The following is a 19,719-nucleotide window of genomic DNA, read 5'->3' as shown; positions in this document are numbered from 1 at the left end:
CTTTTGGAGATGGAAGGGCATAACAGCACACACAACAAACTGCATGTCATTAAAGAGACTACAGGGAATCAGTTGTCCTCTGCCGCCTCCGCATCGGCCATATGTGGCTAACGCATGGTTACCTACTCCATCGCGTGGATCCACCTCAGTGTCACTATGGTTCCCAAATGACAGTTGTCCACCTCTTGCTGGACTGCCCACTTTTAGCTGCTCTGCGGCATATTTTTAACTTTCCCAGCACCCTGCCTTCGGTGTTGGGTGACAATACCTCCACAGCAGCTTTAGAGTTACATTTTATCTGCGAAAGTGGGTTTTATACTTCTATGTAGGTTTTAGCGCATGTCCTTTATCCTGTGTCCTCCACCCTAGTGCTTTTAGGGTCGAAGTTTTAATGTGTTGCAGAGTGGCTGGCTTTCCCTTTTTATTTCGTGGTTGGCCAGCCACTGTAATCTGCTTTCTTGTTTTACGCTCTTCTGTTTCTAGCGTCTCTGTTTTCTTGTCCCCTTTTGTTCCTTTTAGTGGTCGTTGCCTTCCCTTCGTTCTTGTGGCATTTCCTTTCTTTCCGTTTTGTGTTATATGTTTTATCTGTTTTATTCTCACACTTGTGGCATTGTTTTATTAGGAACAAGGAGCAATGACCTCGTAGTTTGGTCCCTTCTCCTGCCTTTAAACCAACCAACCGAAGACTAAGCCAGTGAAGTCCTCCCAGCTAGGGAAAACCAAGGAGCAGTGAGAAAAATCCAATAAGAAAACCCCTAAGACCAAGGAAATTACGGTGGCACCCATACCACCGCTACCTACAAGCTCTGTATCTGAGGATGGGGTGGAGATTTTGGTGTCCACTGAGGGCCTAGATCTCGCCGGACCCTCAGACACAATGGATATAAACTGCTCAGGCAATAAGTCAGTGGCAGCAGGTGACTCTGAGACATAAACTACCTCACTGAATGCTCCATGCCTTCCCAGTCTCATGATGTCATCCTCCAGTGGAATTGTGGCGGTCTTTTCCACCGCCTGGCTGAGCTACAGCAACTGTTAACCTTTACACCTGCTATCTGCGTTGGCCCCCAGGAAACCTGGTTCCCGGCAATGCGGACCCCTGCCGTCTGCAGCTATAATGGATATTACAGGAACCGTAGTGAATGTAATCGAGGGTCAGGTGTAGTTTGCGTTTATGTTGTAAACTCAGTCCGTAGTGACACTGTACCCCTTCAAACTCCTCTTGAAACTGTGGCTGTCAGAATAAAGATGACACAGGAGATAACTGTCTGCAATGTATATCTTCCTCCAGATGGTGCAATACCCCTGAATGTGTTAGCTGCACTGATTCATCAACTCCCTAAACCTTTCCTACTTTTGGGAGATTTTAATGCCCGTAACCCATTGTGGGATGGCACTGTGCTTACTGTTCGAGGCAGAGATTTCGAAACTTTACGGTCTCAGTTCGACCTCTGCCTCTTAAGTACTGGGTCCGCCGTGCATTTCAGTGTGGCTCATGATACTCACTCAGCCATTGATTTACCAATTTTCAGCCCATGACTTCTCCCATCTATCCATTGGAGAGCACATGATGACCTGTGTGTTAGTGACCACATCCCCACCTTCCTGTCATTGCCCCAGCGTCAGGCCCATGGACGCCTACCCAGATGGGCTGTAAGCAAGGTGGACTGGGAAACTTCACCTCTGCTGTCGCCGTTGAATCTCCCCCACACAGTAACAATGATGTGATGGTTGAGCAAGTGACTACAACAATTGTTTCTAGGGCAGAAAATGCGATCCCCCGCTCTTTAGGATGCCAGAGGCATAATGCAGTCGTGTGGTGGTCGCCCGAAGCCACTGAAGCAATTAAGGAATGTCGGCGAACTCTACAGCAGCATAAGTGGCACCCTTCCCTGGAGCACCTCATAGCCTTTAAACGGCTCCATGCCCATGTTCGTCAACTTATCAAACGACAGAAGCAGGAGTGTAGGGAGAGATACGTCACCCGCTTGATGTGGATAGCTATTGGCCCATCAGTCTCACCAATGTTATTTGTAAGCTGCTAGAATGTATGGTATGTCAGTGGTTGGCTTGGATCCTGAACTCACGTGGTCTACTGGCTCCATGTCAGGATGGCTTCCACCAGGGTCGCTCTACCACTGATAATCTTGTCACTCAGTAGTGATTCTCCAGCAGAAAGAGGTTCCTACTCAATGGTCTGAAGATGACCACTACTGTCACCTTAATAAATAAATAAATAAATTGTGATCAAGACTGTTTTTAATAGTAAATATTTCATTATTCTGTTTCCTGATCCATTTGTTCGTTTTTGCATTTGTATTGGTAATTATGAACATGTTTTCCACTATTAGGTGCTGATGACCCACAGTTTTTTTAGTAGTTTTCAGATTAAAAATCCATATCCCACAACAGTAAGTCAAAATGGGCAGTAGATACTGTTTTTCCATTTGAGAAACAATAGGGAGTTGGTTTTTAAAACACTCTTTAATTAATCTAAAACTACTATGAGCCATATTGTATCACCTGTTTATTTCTTTCGTTGTTCATCCAGTTGTTATCTTCCACGAACATGTTTATTCTCTTTTTTTTTCATAGTTGAGAGGGCTGAAGACTTAGCATAGAGCTCCAGAGAATAGCATTGGTGCCATGGAATCTCCTTTCCAGACTCCTGTTTAATACTGAATGTCCCACTGTAATAAAGTAGATGCCTGAAAATAAATACCTTAATATTTAATGTTGGAATGATGAAAGAATACTGCTAATTTTCAGTGTATACAGCAACCTTAGTGCATGATATATGCCAAAGAGTTTCTTTGTCTTAATTTTATAACCACAGAAAAGTGAAATTTGGCGAATATTAATTAAATGAAAATTATTTTTAAAGTGATAGCATGCTCTCTGACACATGTGGAAATTGAGAAGGATTGGGAGTGGCTGCAGCGTAACCTGTCTAGCACACTGAGTTCATTTGATAATGAAGATGATGTTACTGAATTCGTCTGCTGCAAAATTCAGTCTGTCATAGCAAACAATGTACCAGATAATCAAGGCATTGATGGTGAGTTCTGTTTGAGTAACTATATTTCAGTACTCCTTGAAGCTATGTATTGATACACAGTAAAGAATTTTTGAGTTGTAATAAAGAAGCTGAAATTATTTTTGTTTGAAAACTTTTATAGTGCAGAGAAATTTTGTAGACCATTTCTCTCTCTCAATTTTGTGGTAAAAATTAAACCTAGAATTAAGTTGAATGTGAACAAAATAAGGCATTCATATAAGTTGTTTGCTTATAGTTATGTATAAACTGATCTTTTTCCCAAACCAGTTAATACTTTGCACCTATATTGTATATGGAATGTAAGTAACAGTTTAATATGTGTAATTAATTCATGTATGAATTGAATTGTGAGGTGGCAAAGTTGTAAGAACTGCAACCTTATTTGGGATGGTGGTATTTCAAATCCCCGCCAAGCCTTCTAGATAGATCTACCATGATTTCCTTAAATCGCTTAGGGCAAAGGCCAAGATGGTTCCTTTGATAGGGCATAGCTGACTTCCTTCACAACTTTTCCACTGTTTGAGTTTGTGCTCCACCTGTAATGACCATGTCATTGACTGGATGTGAAACCTTAGTCTTTCATTAATTCAAGCACATACTCAGCTTTATGTATGTATATTGTTTTTTTCTAAACCCCTGGCATATAGGCCACCCTGCATGACAGGCATATTGTGTGGGGAGTGTATTGACTTGCAAAATCGAAGCAGGGCAGCCTACATGTGAAGGACAAGAAAGTTTTCCAGGCCCAGCTTGTAGGCTGCCCTGCATGACAGGCACTTGTTGAGTTGGACTTATATCAGCCTGCTTCACTGACTTGCTTTGCATGGTGGCCCATAGGTTAAGGGCAAATAAATGATTTTCAAGCCCTCGGTGAGTGGCTTGCCTTGAATGACAGGCATGTTGTGGGAACAGAAACTGTATTGCAGGGGCTACATGTGCCGATGAGCATAGATGGGGGTGGCTTAACATGGATAGAGGAGGGGATGGTGAGAGGGAGACAGGAGAAAGATATAAGATGTGGTGGGGGGGGGGGGGGGTGGCTGAAGGAGATGAAGAGACATTGAATGAGAAGGAGGAGATAGGAGATAGATAGAAGTGGGAGGATGAGGTGGACACAGTGGGAGTTGGAGGTGTGTTCAGTAGATGTGTAGAACACATAAGTAGGAAAAGCCGCAGGGGAAAGGATAGTTTAATAGTTTATTATAAAGTGAACATGTCTTGTTTATATAGATATGGCTGCCAGAGATATTCCCCTGTTATTTATTTATTTCAAGTTTCTGCTACCAGTCACTTTTTATTTTATGCTTAATCTAACATAATGCAACTCATTTCAAACATTTTCTGTTCATCTTGAGGCGTTTATACATACATACATACATACATACATATAGAGAAATGTTACTTAAAAGTAAAAAGTCTTAAACTAGATTAATCTAGAATGCTTTGTCCATTCATAGTATGAAAGCTTTCATGACCGGATGTCATATCTTCTGGTAAACCTTCCGGGATGTAAGGTCGTGGTCCATGAAACTCTTCAGCTCCTAACGTTTCGTCCAGAGCTGCGCTGGACATCTTCAGAGGGGTGTTTCTCCTCCGGTGAGTCTTGCCGACTGACGGGTCGGACGTCTGAGAGCGACTTATGTATCGTAGAAAGAAAAGAGTTTCATGGACCACGACCTTACATCCCAGAAGGTTTACCAGAAGCTTTGTCCATTGTTTTTTACTGTAGCTGCTGGTGTGGCATTTGGGGGGAAGGAGGGGGCAGTGTATGGCTAGAATTCGAAATCAGTGATGTCTAGCCATACACTGCCCCCCTTCCTTCCCCCCAAATGCCACACCAGCAGCTACAGTAAAAAAAACAGTGGACAAAGAGTTCTAGATTAATCTAGTTTAAGACTGCTTATTTTTAAGTAACATTTCTCTATATGTATGTATATGTATGTATGTATAAACATCTGAAGATGAACAGAAAATGTTCGAAACATGTTGCATTATGTTAGATTAAGCATAAAATAAAAGGTGACTGGTAGCAGAAACTTGAAATAAATAATTATCCCACACAGTCATGGTGCACAAACAGAGCCATTATGGCTGAAAATAATTCCCCTGTTATATTTCTCAAAGTATCATGTCACAGGCTTGAAAAAAAAATGACGTATAGTATCATTTACTAGGTTATTTGTATGATAAAAACTACCAAAAACTAAATGTTTTTGGTGAAATAATAAAATTTTATCTATAATATGTACATCTGTGTCCATGAATGAATGTAGGAATCTTTGTGATTCACAATAACCCATGTGGATTGGTGTTAATGTGTGCACTGAGAGATATCCTGACCATATTATAGTATGTAACACAGTGATATGGATAGTGTTACCAGAAAACTGGCTATGAGTGACACTATGTTCGATGCCTCTCTGCAGTGACATACACATCAATATGGGGTGTAGTGCTTGTACAGGGCAGTACCACATGCATGATACCTCTGCCCACAATGGATCAGACTGTCCAACGTGGCTTGCAGTAACAGCTCCCATTGGACAAGGGTACTTTTGAGGTAATCAGTAGTATATGTTGACAGCATTAGGGCTCTACTATTTCAGTTTAGAATATCTCTTGAATATTAAATCATATTAACTCCAGGAATTGAGATGGCCATTCTAGATGTGATTTCCTCCTGTTCCAGATACTCATTCTCTAGGACAGTTGTACTTCCATCATATTGAAAACCATACTGATATGAACAATGAGACAGCTGCACATACAACTGCAGGATGCCTTCCCTAAAGATTGCAGCAGTCCCATTACCTTCACGAATACAAATTGTGCCGCACATGTTTGTATCATAAAACCACACAGACAAAAACATTGGTACAGCCAGAGAGCTCCTTTTCCATAATATTATTAAGTTTAGTAGTGTTGTTGTGTGTCCCAGGGGCTACTAGATGAACACACTTCTATTTACTAATCTAATTATTTATTTTTTGGCATAACTTGTATTTGCTACATTGAAACAAAAGCAAACTGTACTACTACTACGGTAGTAGTAGTAGTCATATAAATGAGAAAAAGATAATAAAAAATTGTTAATAACATAACATAACAAATACCAGAAATAAAAACTGCTTGTATTAAAAAAGTCTAAAATTAGGCTAATTCTAAATTAAGACTATAATTTGATCTGGGTGTCAGTCCACAATATGCATGTTCTACCAAAGCACAGTCTCCTGATCCCATTCTGCATGACACATATTGCTATTTCCTCCCTATCCTAGAGGCATCTCACGTGTGTTGTCTGTGAAGCCTAATCTCTTCTTGTAGCTGGATCTTATCTTTCCAAATCAAATTCCAATCCACTTCTTGACATCTTTGCAGATAATAATTTTTGTTCAGTACATAGTAGAATCCACTGCCCCTGTGAGTTTATAACACACACTGTTCTCTCTCTCTCTCTCTCTCTCTCTCTCTCTCTCTCTCTCTCTCTCTCTCTCTCTCTCCTCATCCTCCTCCTCCTCCTCCTCCCCGCCCCCCCCCCCCTCCATCTTTGATATTTGTATGTAGATTACGCTTGAAGAAAATATGCTCAAGAGTCACTGTCAGTCCACAAACATCACTTTATCATTATTTATCCTCTTTAGGTAAGTGGGATATGGGCCATGTCCACTTATAGAGTGAACCAAACCTCTTGAGAGGTGAATTTCACCAATCAACAACCTTTCCTTAACATTAGGAAATATTTCATATACTTTTCTCGCAGTAGTACTGCTTTCCCAGGATCCTTGCCATTATATTAATAACTTATTCATCATTTCCAACTTGCTGTCTGCATATTCTCCTACAATGGCATTAACTTTCTCTGTCCTTTTTTATTAGCCAGTACATTGCACAATTGTGGTGTATTATGGAATCCATTGGCCAGATCCCAAGAATAATAAAAAGAGCACCTGTTGATATTCCCTAAGTAATCTTATCAGTATACTTCCCTCCACTCTTCAGCGAGGTGGCGCAGTGGTTAGCACACTGGACTCGCATTCGGGAGGACGACGGTTCAATCCCGCGTCCGGCCATCCTGATTTAGGTTTTCCGTGATTTCCCTAAATCGCTCCAGGCAAATGCCGGGATGGTTCCTTTGAAAGGGCACGGCCGACTTCCTTCCCCGTCCTTCCCTAATCCAATGAGACCGATGACCTCGCTGTCTGGTCTTCCCCAAACAACCCAACCCAACCCCCCCTCCACTCTTCATATTACCTGGATCAAAGTTGTTATACTCAATATGTGAGCCCATACACTTGGTCTATATCCCATGATGCCTGCTAAGATTTGTTCACAACATTCTTATTAACTGCAAAGGCAGTCTGAATTTTTTTGTGCTATATTGATGATCTTTTGCAAAACTTTGGGTACCTTTACTACAGGTTTGTGGACATTGCAAAATACTCTCTTGTCCAACCTGTGACTAATCCAAGAACAACACATTAATCCACTGTGGGTAAGAAACGGCATTCATCAAGCCATTTGTTGCTTTTGTGTGTTGTGACGGGGTTGCTGCAAAGGCTGGATGTTGGTAACAATTATCTACTGAAGATGGATAGAAGTGCAGCTGGAATAGGTGGCTGGTAGATAAAACATCTTTATTGCTGTTTGTTTATAACCATTGGACTTTAAAGCTTCTAGAATTAATGACCAACAGGATGAATACACCATCTTGGCATTACCCAGGGCATCTTCCTCTGATCAGACCTTGCTTGGAGGAAGCACTGAGTGTGCAGTTCTGCCGTGGCTGCTGCTGTAAAGAAGTCTCGCATTACTCTGGCCCGGGCATGGTCAGCCTGGTGAAGAACATCTGGCACTGTGAACACACCAGTCTCTCTCTCTCTCTCTCTCTCACCCTTAGTAGTACAGGATGAAGTAGTCCTTCATTGGTATCTTGGCAGAGGTGAGGAGGCTGGACCGCATGTCATAGTCTTCCTTCTAAGCTGCTTAGTGCCTGGATGGACAGCAATTTGTGTCTCAGCAACAGTAGTGGCAGCAGTCAACATGATGTTGGCCAACACAGATTTCATATTACATTACTGCCCAGCTGTTCAGCAATGATAGGGTGGTTCTGAAGCATTTTAAATGCAGCTTCCAGTGCTAACAGTTGAGGAAAACAGTTTGTTTCTAGGTTACATTGAAACATATCAAAAGGAGCTGGTGTTGTCGCTGAAGAGGAGGAGGAGGATGATGCAAAAGTGGCCAACGGTGAGGAGGCGCAGCATCAACAGATTTCTGTCCATGGTGGTTGGCAAAGACTGCAGCCTGGTTAATGCTCTGAACTGTGGTGGAGTTTTTGCTGTTACATCTCCTCCCTTCTAAGTTTAATATGGTCCTCTGGATTGCTGTTAAAGAGCCCAACTGCAACTGGGAACTGATCCATCTGTCACTAGTTCTAAAATTCACGTTCTGCTTCACAAATTCGGAGTAAACACTTCTTGCACCACTTTTACCTTTGGTGTGTTGTTCTTCCCTTTTTATATAACCTTTATTTCATTTGTTGAGGTTGTCACTTCTTCACTCATGCCGACATGACTGTTATTGACCCACAGGTTAAAAGAACGTAAGGATTGGGTAGGATTTGGACAACTCTGTGTCTGAGGTGACAGTACACAATACTAATTGTTAACAGAACTGTGCAGCCGGCTGATATTGAAGTTCCTATAGTTAAAGAGTTGGTAATGATATGCTATACAATACTTTTTTATGTGGACTAGAAGGTGTTCCTTGTATACATGACCATTTTGTGCAGCTAATATCTGATCTAAGGAAGCGAAGTGAGCAGGGTTGGGTCTAAAGAGTTACTCAAGTAGGTTAAGTTTTTATCAGAAGGGATATCAAAGGGTATGTTCGGTAGGTAAATTAATGTGTGGATGATACTCAGGGTTGTGGTTGCAACAATGGTGGCTGGTAATTGAAAAGTTGGTCTGGAAATATCGTATTAGGTGCCATTGACCAATAAATCTTGATGGTGTAGCTCTACATACTTTATGACACAGTAACCTCGTTGCTCATAACAAGCGAAAATAATGATCCTTACCATGGATTATAATGAATGCAGTTGTTTCCTTTGGAAAGATTCCATTTTCTCTGTAATTATCTCTTTTGGACGTTCTGTTGTGGTCAGGAGCGGGACAGATTAATTCACGTGACCTAGGTACAGTGTTTACCCATTGTGTGGGACAGCTGGTGATTGGCCTGGTCTGATTGCATAGTAGTTGCTGCCTGGAGAACAGTGCTATGTAATACTACCATTCATCTTAGATGAATAAACTGACTAAACATAAAATCTCTATCCTTAAAGATAAATACCTACAACTAATGCACGCGCGTGCGCCCGCGCGCGCACGCGCGCGCGCGCGCGCGCGCGCGCGCGCGCGCACACACACACACACACACACACACACACACACACACACACACACACACACACACACTAATACTACCATTCATCTTAGATGAATAAACTGACTAAACATAAAATCTCTATCCTTAAAGATAAATACCTACAACTAATGCGCACGCGCACACACACACACACACACACTCTTACACACACACGTACACACTTGCGCACTAAAACAGCCTACTTGCTGCTCAAGCCTGCACAAAATGGTCAACTACTTGCACATCAGTTCTTATCAAAATAGTTAACCTATTGCACCATGTAACTTTGATGTTTTCCTGCCAGCCTTAGCACTACTGTTTTACTGCCATTGGCAATATTGCAAATAAGATTTCACTCAAAAGTTCCTTCAAATAAGCACCTAAACAAAATGTTTTCCTTGTGTTCATTTAAGAGCCTATTTCACAAAGACGATGCACATTCTAGTTCAGTACCTCCTAAACCATAAACTTAACTATGATGTATATAAACACACAACCCTAGTAATTAGTAAGTAAACACATAAAATTCACAAACATATTGCATCCTCAGTTATCTTGGAAGTCTCTTGTATTTTATTAGTCCTGCTGATGTCCTGAGTGCATAGTAATGTGTCGGAATAAGTGTACGAGAGACCTGCTTCTTTTGTCTAATTTTTTCCTTCTTTCCCTTTCCCAGGCAAATATGGATTGGTTAGCATACCCATTGTCCGTCATGATACTTTGGTAATACTGATTTTTAAATATGGCTACTTACCTATTATTCCAAAGCTTTCATCTTTGTAACATTGCATGAAATATTTGTTTACTTTTCAATAAATTCTTTGCCAATGATATTATCTTTTCCTGGAGAGGTCTTACATAGCTCAAAAGGAGATAACATCTTCTGATTAAAAACCACCTCACTGTAGTATAATTTTTAAGTTACGTGTCACTGCTACACAAGGAAGTAATGCATCCCAGTCATTATGATGACTTAATGTAGTAACTCAATAGTTTCCCAACCATATGATGGACTTTTTCAGCACATCAGTGTGTGTATTGCACTGTTTATAAATTTTTTAATGCGTAATAATCCTCACAACTGCTTTGTTACAACCTGACAAAATTTGTCCCTTGGTCTATCATCACTGCCTCGGGTGTTCCAAACGTTGATATCCATTGGGTAATCATCACATGGGCCACTGTATCTGCCTGTTGGACAGAAAACATGATAAATGATCAGTTATCATTAGCACAAAATGGTTTTCTAATGGTATTTGAGCAAACTGTCTGAGAGTGCACATGCCTACCCTTTGCATCTGTAATCTATGCAGTGTAATCTTTTGACAAATGAGTTTTGCTCTTTGAGCACATTGGATACAATTTTTTATGTAAGGATCAACATCTGTTTTTGTGTCACCAACCAATAATTTTCCCCAACTCTGTGTTCCATAGCCCAGCGGCCACTGTGCCCTGCTAGAATTGAATCATGAGCATTCTTCAACACTTCGTCACACAATTTCATTCACTACTATGCACAACCTACATCTTGTCTTCCTGTTTAGCTCTCCAGCTTCTGTGCTGACTTGTGGATGCTTAGTAAACTGCTGCAGTATGAGTCAGCACTTTGTGGTTCTCGTCATTCTTCTGTATCTACCCGAGCACATTTTTTAGTGTGTATCTTGTGACTAGACTGTCAGTGTTTCCGTGTGAATTACCTGATTGATGTACAACTTCAAAATCAAATTCACTCAGTCGCCAGGCCCTTCTAGTGAGACACCTAGTTGGATCTTTAAGTCCTAGTAACCATTTCGATGCCACATGATCAGTTATTACTACAAATTGTTGTCCATACAAATAACAGTGAAAATAAGTTGCTCCATATATTAGTGCTAGCATTTCTTTCTCAGTGGTAGAATAATTTTTCTCTGCCTTAAGTTGTTTTGATACATCTGCTATTGGATGTTCTCGTCTGTTTACCTCCTAGAATAAAATACATACCTAGGAAAAATTATTAGCCTGGCACTACAACATAATTTGCTTTTAGTAATCTGGAAAAGTAAAAACTGGGCTAGAGGTGAATAAGTTTTTTACTTTTAGGGAAGTTGTTTCATAATCTGGAGGCCATTGAAACATTACTCCTTTCTCCAGTAGTTGGTTGAGGGGTCTTGCAATTTCAGAGAATTTAGAATAAATTTTAGATAAAAGTTGGCTAGGCTTGAATATGAAAGCAGTTCCTTTTGTATAGTGAGTGTCAGATTTTTTTACAGGCTGACTGCTAATCATGTTGCATGTAAATGGCCAAATACTTCATGTAAACACAGCACAAGCTCTTATATATCCTCAGAAAACACAATATCCTCTAAATAAACCCTATATTGCTTTGGTTTTATTCTTCTCAAAACACTAAGGCAGATGACAGTTGCTGTTGTATTTCTCAATTCAAAAGGCACACAACAGTATTGATATGACTAGCTGGACATTGATAATGACTAGCTGGAGTTGAGAATACTATTTTCAGACAGTCTCTAATTGATGGTACCCACTTTTTAGGATCATAGTTTCAAAATAATTAATTGGCCTAGATTATCTTAAGGTCCCTGCAATTGTTTCCTGGTTTAAATTATGGTAGTTGGAATAAAATCTACATGCTTTACTGCCATCTGATGATTTTTTTGGTACAATGACAATGGGTGCAGGCCAAGGGTTATTACTCTCTTCTATGATCCTATCTTGAAGCTGTTCATCTATAAACTCTTCCATGACAGTTTTCAAATGCTGTGGGACTTGGTGCAGTTTTTTACAGACAAGTGACTTATTCCCAGGGAATATGATATTTTAATAGTGTGGCAGGCAGCAGTCAAAGAGGATTGAATAACTTAAAATATTCCTCTAATGGTCTCACCGTGGCCCCCTTACTTTGTATCTCTAGACGTTGCACTTTCCTTGTCAGTGCAGTTAAATAGACAGACTGTCCAGTCATTGTACAGATCAATGTGAAAGTCCTATCTTGTTCATCTTCATCCAGTACTTTGAAGCTAGGCATCAGAGAATTGTGCCAGCATCACCTCTTAGGAATTAAAGTTACCAATACTGACAGGCACAACTCTGCTTCCACCAATTTCCCTTACCTAGGACAAACTATGTCATGTGAAACATTGTGCTTTATCTAATTCCTCATTCTCAGGCAAAGGATCAAATATACACAAAGAGTTTACCAGAAGATCAGCTCCTACATCAGGCCAGATTAATTTTTCAGTACTGTTCGGTGTGATATATTGTGAGTTGGCTTTAAAGTATGTTGTACACATTTTAGGTGGCCTTGAAGAGATCCTTGCAACAGTAATGATTTTTCAGTGATAATCCAAATATGAAAACAGTTGTATACTACGTTGTTCTAAGTCAACTTTGGCATGATGTGCAGCTAGGAAATACGTATAAGCAGAGTATGACTTCATAGCCATTTATAATCATAGGAGAACTTCTACCCTAACCTGGAAGTAACTTTCCCCACTCAGAATCCTATCACTGCCAAACTTAGTGAATCAACATGACCCCTACCTATGCCATTTAATCTCCAGCTTGATGGATTCAATTCTACTTTAGAAGGTATATTCCTACTTGCCACCAATATGAGAGATCCAGTATCTAATTAAAAATCTGCAAAATTTTCCTCTCACATAATCAGTCAGAAAAAAAGTCTGCACCTGATTCCACACAGAGGTGATGTGTGTTTAATTCTCACTGGGAGTGTGGTACAAAAGAGAGACTGTCCACTGTCCCTTTTACCAGGGGATGTGAGGTCTTGCCCTGTGACCAGTTTCTCTCTCTCTGCAATCTTCTGTTTGTACAATTCCATTCAGAATGTCTGAAACATTTACATGTGTGATACTGTTGTTCCCTTCAGTTACACTTCAACACTAAAACATTTGATATCTGTATTAAATTTTACTCCCTTTTCCCATGGTTTGGTGACCACATCAATTTCTGTTAGTGCTGCCACAGTTTCTGTTGCTTCATTCAGAGTCTTTGAGAATTCCATACAAACCATATCTGACATTTCTGGCAGTAAACTCCACAAAACACATCAAGCAGTCTCTGTCCAGCTTCCTTTAATATGACCTTACTAGCTTTATCATCTTCAGAGAGCTCTTATGTTTTGGTATTAATTTTGTGAATGTGATAAAAAAAATTCTCTGTCGATTCCCCGTGTTTTGGAATTATCCCTTTAAGCTGCTCATGGTAGTATCTCAAGGTATTATTCCTTTACCAACCCGTGCCTCAAGTCATCCAACAGCTGTGCTTACCTTAATTTCTTGTGGCACATTACATATGCCCTAGCATTTCCTGTTAACATTGGTTTAACTACGCTTAGTTTTTGTTCATTATTCCAGTTTCCCAACCTGGCAGCTGTATCCAAATTGTCAATAAAATTGAAGATATATTCCCCAGATTTCCCGGAAAATGGAGTAAACAACAAAGCGATGTCAATGTTGGAGAAAGTTGCACTAGGATATGACCATTCCCTCCTTTTCTCTTAGCTGTGCTAATTCTGTGTGCAACTGAGTTACTTGATCTATCAGATTCTGAACACATTTTGAGCCAAAAGTTGTTTAGCCATATTGCCTATTTACTACCATCATAAGGATACAATTCATCCAAAAAATAATGTAGAAGAAAGAATAGGGATAGGGAGACAACCACAGTGGTCCAAAAACAAACTTTAAAGTCTTCCGGCTGTGTATCTTTACCTTCAAAAGTTTTTCCAACACCAGTTATAGCAGAGTTGCTGGGATAGCTGGATGTGGGCGGTGATTCTCTACCAAATATAGAAATTCTGCAGAAGTAGGCAGCTGATAGATACGACAACATCTTTACTGTTGTTTGCATACAATCATTGAGCTGTGAAGTTGCTAACATCAATGACAGGTGAGGTGAATATGCAATCTCATTGTCGCCCAGGCTGTCATCCTCCAGTCTGACCTTACTGGAAGAAGTGCTGAGTATGCACTTCAGTGGTGACTGTTGCTGTGTCAACAAGTCTGTCATTGTCAGTCTGTAGCATGGTTAGCCTGGTGAAAAAGTCTGCTGCTGTGAACACATCAGGATTTGTCTTGCCCCTAGTGGTCCAGGGCAAAGGAATCCTCCATTGGTCTTCCATGAAGACGGAACAGAAGTGAGCTGTCTAGCACCTGCATGCATTTCAAAAGTAGGTGATGGTAGTGGCAGCAGCATCATTGGCATAGTTTGACCAACACATAATGGATTATTCATTAGTTCCCAGCATTTGATGATGAATGTTGCAGAAAGAATCTTATTTCTGGGTTAAGTTGAAATGTCTCGAGCTGTGCTTGTGTCGTCACTCAGAAGGTGAACAACACGAAAGTAGCCCAACTCTGAGGACTTACAGCATCAACAGGTCTCCATCTGTGGTGGTTGGCAGAGACTAAGCCCCGATTATAAATCTGGACTGTGGTGGATTTGAGGCCATTACAAGATGAGGAATATGTGGGCTGATTGCTGTGTATTCAGAATCAACTATTGAAGCAGATAATTTCAAATTTGATAGGAGATACATGACCCAAGGCTACCAAAGCCTCTGTGCCAGTTAAGACATCTTGGAGCACTCAAGGTGAGATAGTGAACCTGGTGCTGGATTGTAGTATGTGATTGGACTTTCTTGCCAGTGAATATTCTCCACAGCTGTGAAATTACAATATGGGGAATACTAAACTGTTGGCTCACCTGTATTATTTGTGATCTACCTCTAATCTGTCATTGATCCTGCAAAGCATTGTGCCATCAAGATCCATTTTGTATGTTATCATACTTCCCTTTAAATCAAATTCTGTGTCTCAAATGCCCACAAAACATTCAGTCCTCTACTGAAGGCCACTGACCATGCAAAATGTTGCAGATGCACTAAGCAGGCTCATACAGGTGTGCCTTACATGTTTTCATGTTATCCCATAACACTGTAGTTCATGCAGTGCACCAAGGTGCAGGATCCCCCCCCCCCCCCCCCCCCCCCAATGGATCTCTAAGACATGAGGACATAGGGTAAAAGGGGCTGATTGCTACTCATCAAGTAACCTGTCTGACACACACACACACACAGGAATGGCAGGGTTGAATGAGAGATCATTAGGCATACACAATATCAGTGGTGGAAAATTTTCTTTCTGTAGCTGGCTCATTCACAAACAATATGACGACACACTTTGATATATCACTTATTTCATTAAAATTGAGTTGCGTGGGTTTTTCATTTAATTACACTGAGATAAATTTAATTTTGTCTGTCTTTCAGATGAGGACACACAATCGTTCAAAACTGTATCTTTCAAGTTTCATCGTCTTTTCAATATGCCTCCTGAAGAGAAACTGGTCAATTATTATTCATGCAGGTGCGTATGTTCATTTATAACTAGATAGTTCACTTACTCGTGTTGAAAATATTCATAGGAAGTTATCTGTTGTTATGATGAAATGAGTGGGTGTCACACTCTTCTTATAGCAGAAAAACACTGAAATTTTGCTAGAGGGACAGCAAATGTTAATTACAGTATCTCCTGAAAAATTGGTGCATTTGTATGCTTTTTTTTATCTGTGTACATGGTGCCAGTCATGTAAAGTAATACTTTTCTTTCATTATGAGGGTTAGTGGCATATTGAGAGTGATACTTTCATTCACTGTACTTGCCATTATTTATGCTCTGTCATTATTCACTGTAATTTTCCAGTCCTGTTTGGAAGTTTTAGAGACTGGGAGAAAGCTTAAAAAATAGTTAGCATCAGTTTTTACTGTTAAGAGAAATTGGTGGTCTGTTTTGAGATATACAAGACTGTTTATAGTCATTAATTTATTCACACATGTTCAATACCTTAATAAAGTAGATCCTTCTAGAATTTTGAATGAATTAAGTTACAGATAAGACAGAAGTGGCTACTGCAAGCAAATTCTATGTATTATACTAAATACAGATTATGAGTAGTGTTCATCTACTCACACTGGTAATTGTAGGAACCACTATTTATTTAGGAGAATAAAAGCCATTGCTTTTACTCAAAACTCTAGCTGTAGTTTTTATCAACTATTTTATACTAAGCATATATGTAACTTTAATTATGTCAGAGACCAATATTAGCTATGTACGCATTGAAAGAGTTAAAAACCTGTCCAATATGAACATCAGTGTAAAGTGGAATTTTCAACTCTGACAAGTTGATAATTTTCAGGAGAAGTGGCTAATGAGATGTCCTGTTGCTTTGCTTTTTAATATTGAGAGATTTCTAGTATGCTGCCTGATGTCTGCATGTCACCTTTTGTAAATTCCTGTACTAGCATATATAACTCCTATATAAACTGTAGACATAGCCCATATGGAAATTATTTCTACTGCCATTACAGAGTTACACATTTCCATTGTTCATCATAAATTCATTCTTATTATTAATGATAAATCCCATTGGAAAGAAAATGTATTGGCATGCAAGTGTAAGAATCCAGAGGTTCCTGAAGAGGCCTATGCCAGGGACTTGCTCATTAATTTTATCCAATATTTTTACTAGGTAACTAAGATAGCTTTAGGTTAAATACTTTCTTGACCTTAACTACATTGTACTAGATAATTATGCCATAGGACTGTATTGAGCAAAATTATGCCAAGTATGCTAGCAACACAGTAAGAGAGATTTCTAAGTGCAGAGCAGCTAGAACTGACTTTTTGGTTATCTTATCCTCTAGCACATGCCACTTCAGTATTTATTGTGGATGCTTAGGAATTTTACATGTGGAGTTCCATTTAGTGTGTGCTCATTGGTCTTTACTACTGGTACCCAAAAGTATTTAGTTGTTTTGTATTGCTTAATATGAGTTTATAGTCAGATTAAAAATTAAGTTTCTTGCTGTGACCAGTTGTAAGACTGTTCCACTACTTTCCTGGCTGTATATGGTATGTACAGCCACTTTATCAGAATATATGTAGTCCTTCAGTGTCCCAGGTAAATCATTTATGTAGTCCAAGTACTGAAACTTGCAGGACACCATATTTTATGTTTCCCTCCTCTGATATTAATTTTATTACTGTTTCAGCATTTTTAATGCAACCTTCTGTTTTGTGTTTTTGAGGCATTATTCCAGTGACACATTTCGGGAATTTCCTGACATTTTAGTTCCCTCATAGAATATTATGATATACACAAGTAGAAGCCTTAGAACGATTACAAGAAAATGTAAATTGGATCATTTTTCTTACTTAGTTTTACCAGAACTGAGTTAGAGAGATCATTGCATTTTCTGTACAGAAACTTTTACAAAATGCCAACTTGGTCCTTCTGTTCTAAACGGCACGTGTGTCCAGCATAGTACTAGGAACAGTGTAAATGGTTCATTTCATGTAAATACTGCCACATTATCTGTGAATACTATAGATAACTGGCACTAATACCTGTGTTGCCTTTCACAGGTGTAACATATCCAAAATCTTCAGTTAGCCTATGCGAGGGAAGTTACGTGCTCCATCTCTCTGTTAATGTATAAACTTTGTTGTTTGTGTTGTTACATTTTAACTGTTCGTGCATCATACGTTCTGTGGACCAGCTCAACAGTTGCCTGAAGGAGTATAAAAAACTGTTTAAAATACACACCAAGACTGGCCCATGTATGAGACCAATAGTCATTAATCTGCTGTGCATATGCAATCAAAGTCTTTGCCTTGAAGCTATTATGCTGCAGCTATATGAGCAGCTGGTTGACCCATCATCTAGTGCTCTCAAAGATTCGGAACACTTCAGGATTTGTCTGTAATATGCTGCTTTGCACATGTTAGGAGAAAACTTTATCATTTGCAGCAGTTTGTGGTTGTAACTCTTTAACTCAGTGGAGTTGATAGCTGGCAAAAGCTTGAGAAATATCTTGGTTGGCATGGCTTGAAAGCAGAGAGAATTCTTTTCAACTAATTCACTTTCATGGAAATAAGACAAGCTTTTAACATTTCTTGTATTGCAGCTACTGGAAGGGTCGTATGCCACGTCAGGGCTGGATGTATTTATCCATCCATCACTTGTGCTTCTATGCCTATATTCTTGGTCGTGAAACCAGATTAGTTATCAGGTGGACTGATATTACGGAACTTGACAAAACAAATAGTCTGCTTTTCCCGGATTCAATTCGAATTGCAACAAGGGAGAAGGAGGTGAGTTTACAGAATTAAGTTTTCCCACTGCAAGTCTCCTCCATAAAATAATTTCATGTTGTACTCTAAATGTGATATACATATTAAAATATAAAACATCAAATTGGCAGATATGAAATTAATGCTGCATTCATTTTTTTCCTTGGTATATATTTGTCTTAAACTTTAAGTCTTTAACTTAACATCAGCTTGGAATAGACGATAAAGTTTTCCATATCTTACATAACTAAATGTATTTACGCAACAGCTTTAAATTTTTGCTGTTTACAATACCATTTAATAAGGATCATTTACTACATTATGCTGAATATGTATAAAAATTTTATTTAATGAGTGCTGTTCTACTCCTTCCACTCTTCTTCTATCTTTAACCTCTCCTGCAATTTCTCTCAAATTTATCAGTATACATTAGTTTTTATTTTCATCAAATAGCAGATGTGATGTCATAATATTTTGTAAACTGAGATTCAAATAATAAAATTGGTTATTTTTCAGTATTACTTCTCAATGTTTCTGCACAAATCGGAGACATTTGCCCTTATGGAGCAGCTCACAAATCTGGCAATGAAACAGTTAGTATTATGCTATGCAGTCCATATGTAAATTAATATTAAGAGAAATGTATTATTAAACTTAAATGATAATTCCTGTCTAAACATCTTTCAGGCTAATTGATGAAAAAGGGGGATATAACGAAGACAGAGAGCTGTTAAATAAGTTAAGGTTAGTAAAAAATGTAAAATTACATATGCAGTAGAAAGTATAATATAAGAATATACAAATCTGTAATTTCCATATATAGTGCCACACAACTTTCGTGAAGTTGAATTACTGAAAAGTTGAGCAATGAGTTTCTTTTGATTAAGATACCACACACATGCTGTCAGCTGTTTCAGTCGTGAGACATGCAGTAGATTTATTGGTTCAATTAATCCCTCCCCCCCCCTCCCCCCCCCCCCCCCCAAAAAAAAACCACTGGAAGTGGTTCAGCAGCTTGTTTCAATGGAATGTTACACTGCAAACCATCAATGCGCACTAACATAAACTGATGAGGTTTTCGCT

At 39.3% G+C, this 19,719-nt stretch overlaps 1 protein-coding gene across 2 annotated transcripts in view; it reads left to right on the top strand.

Moving 5' to 3' along the window:
* LOC126480040 (TBC1 domain family member 9) overlaps nt 1–19,719 on the top strand; it is a 164,534-nt gene that overhangs the window by 15,576 nt on the left and 129,239 nt on the right. For both annotated transcript variants that reach the window (XM_050103836.1, XM_050103835.1), the window contains exons 3-7: nt 2,885–3,058; nt 15,771–15,867; nt 18,471–18,657; nt 19,153–19,229; nt 19,324–19,380. In XM_050103836.1, the coding sequence (XP_049959793.1) occupies nt 2,885–3,058; nt 15,771–15,867; nt 18,471–18,657; nt 19,153–19,229; nt 19,324–19,380 (592 nt within the window). The remainder of the gene's footprint in view (nt 1–2,884; nt 3,059–15,770; nt 15,868–18,470; nt 18,658–19,152; nt 19,230–19,323; nt 19,381–19,719) is intronic.

Source organism: Schistocerca serialis, chromosome 1 (genome assembly GCF_023864345.2).
Source record: "Schistocerca serialis cubense isolate TAMUIC-IGC-003099 chromosome 1, iqSchSeri2.2, whole genome shotgun sequence".
Taxonomy (NCBI): Eukaryota; Metazoa; Arthropoda; class Insecta; order Orthoptera; family Acrididae; genus Schistocerca; species Schistocerca serialis.
Note: the sequence above shows the minus strand (reverse complement) of the source record. Positions and strands in the feature narration are given on the sequence as shown.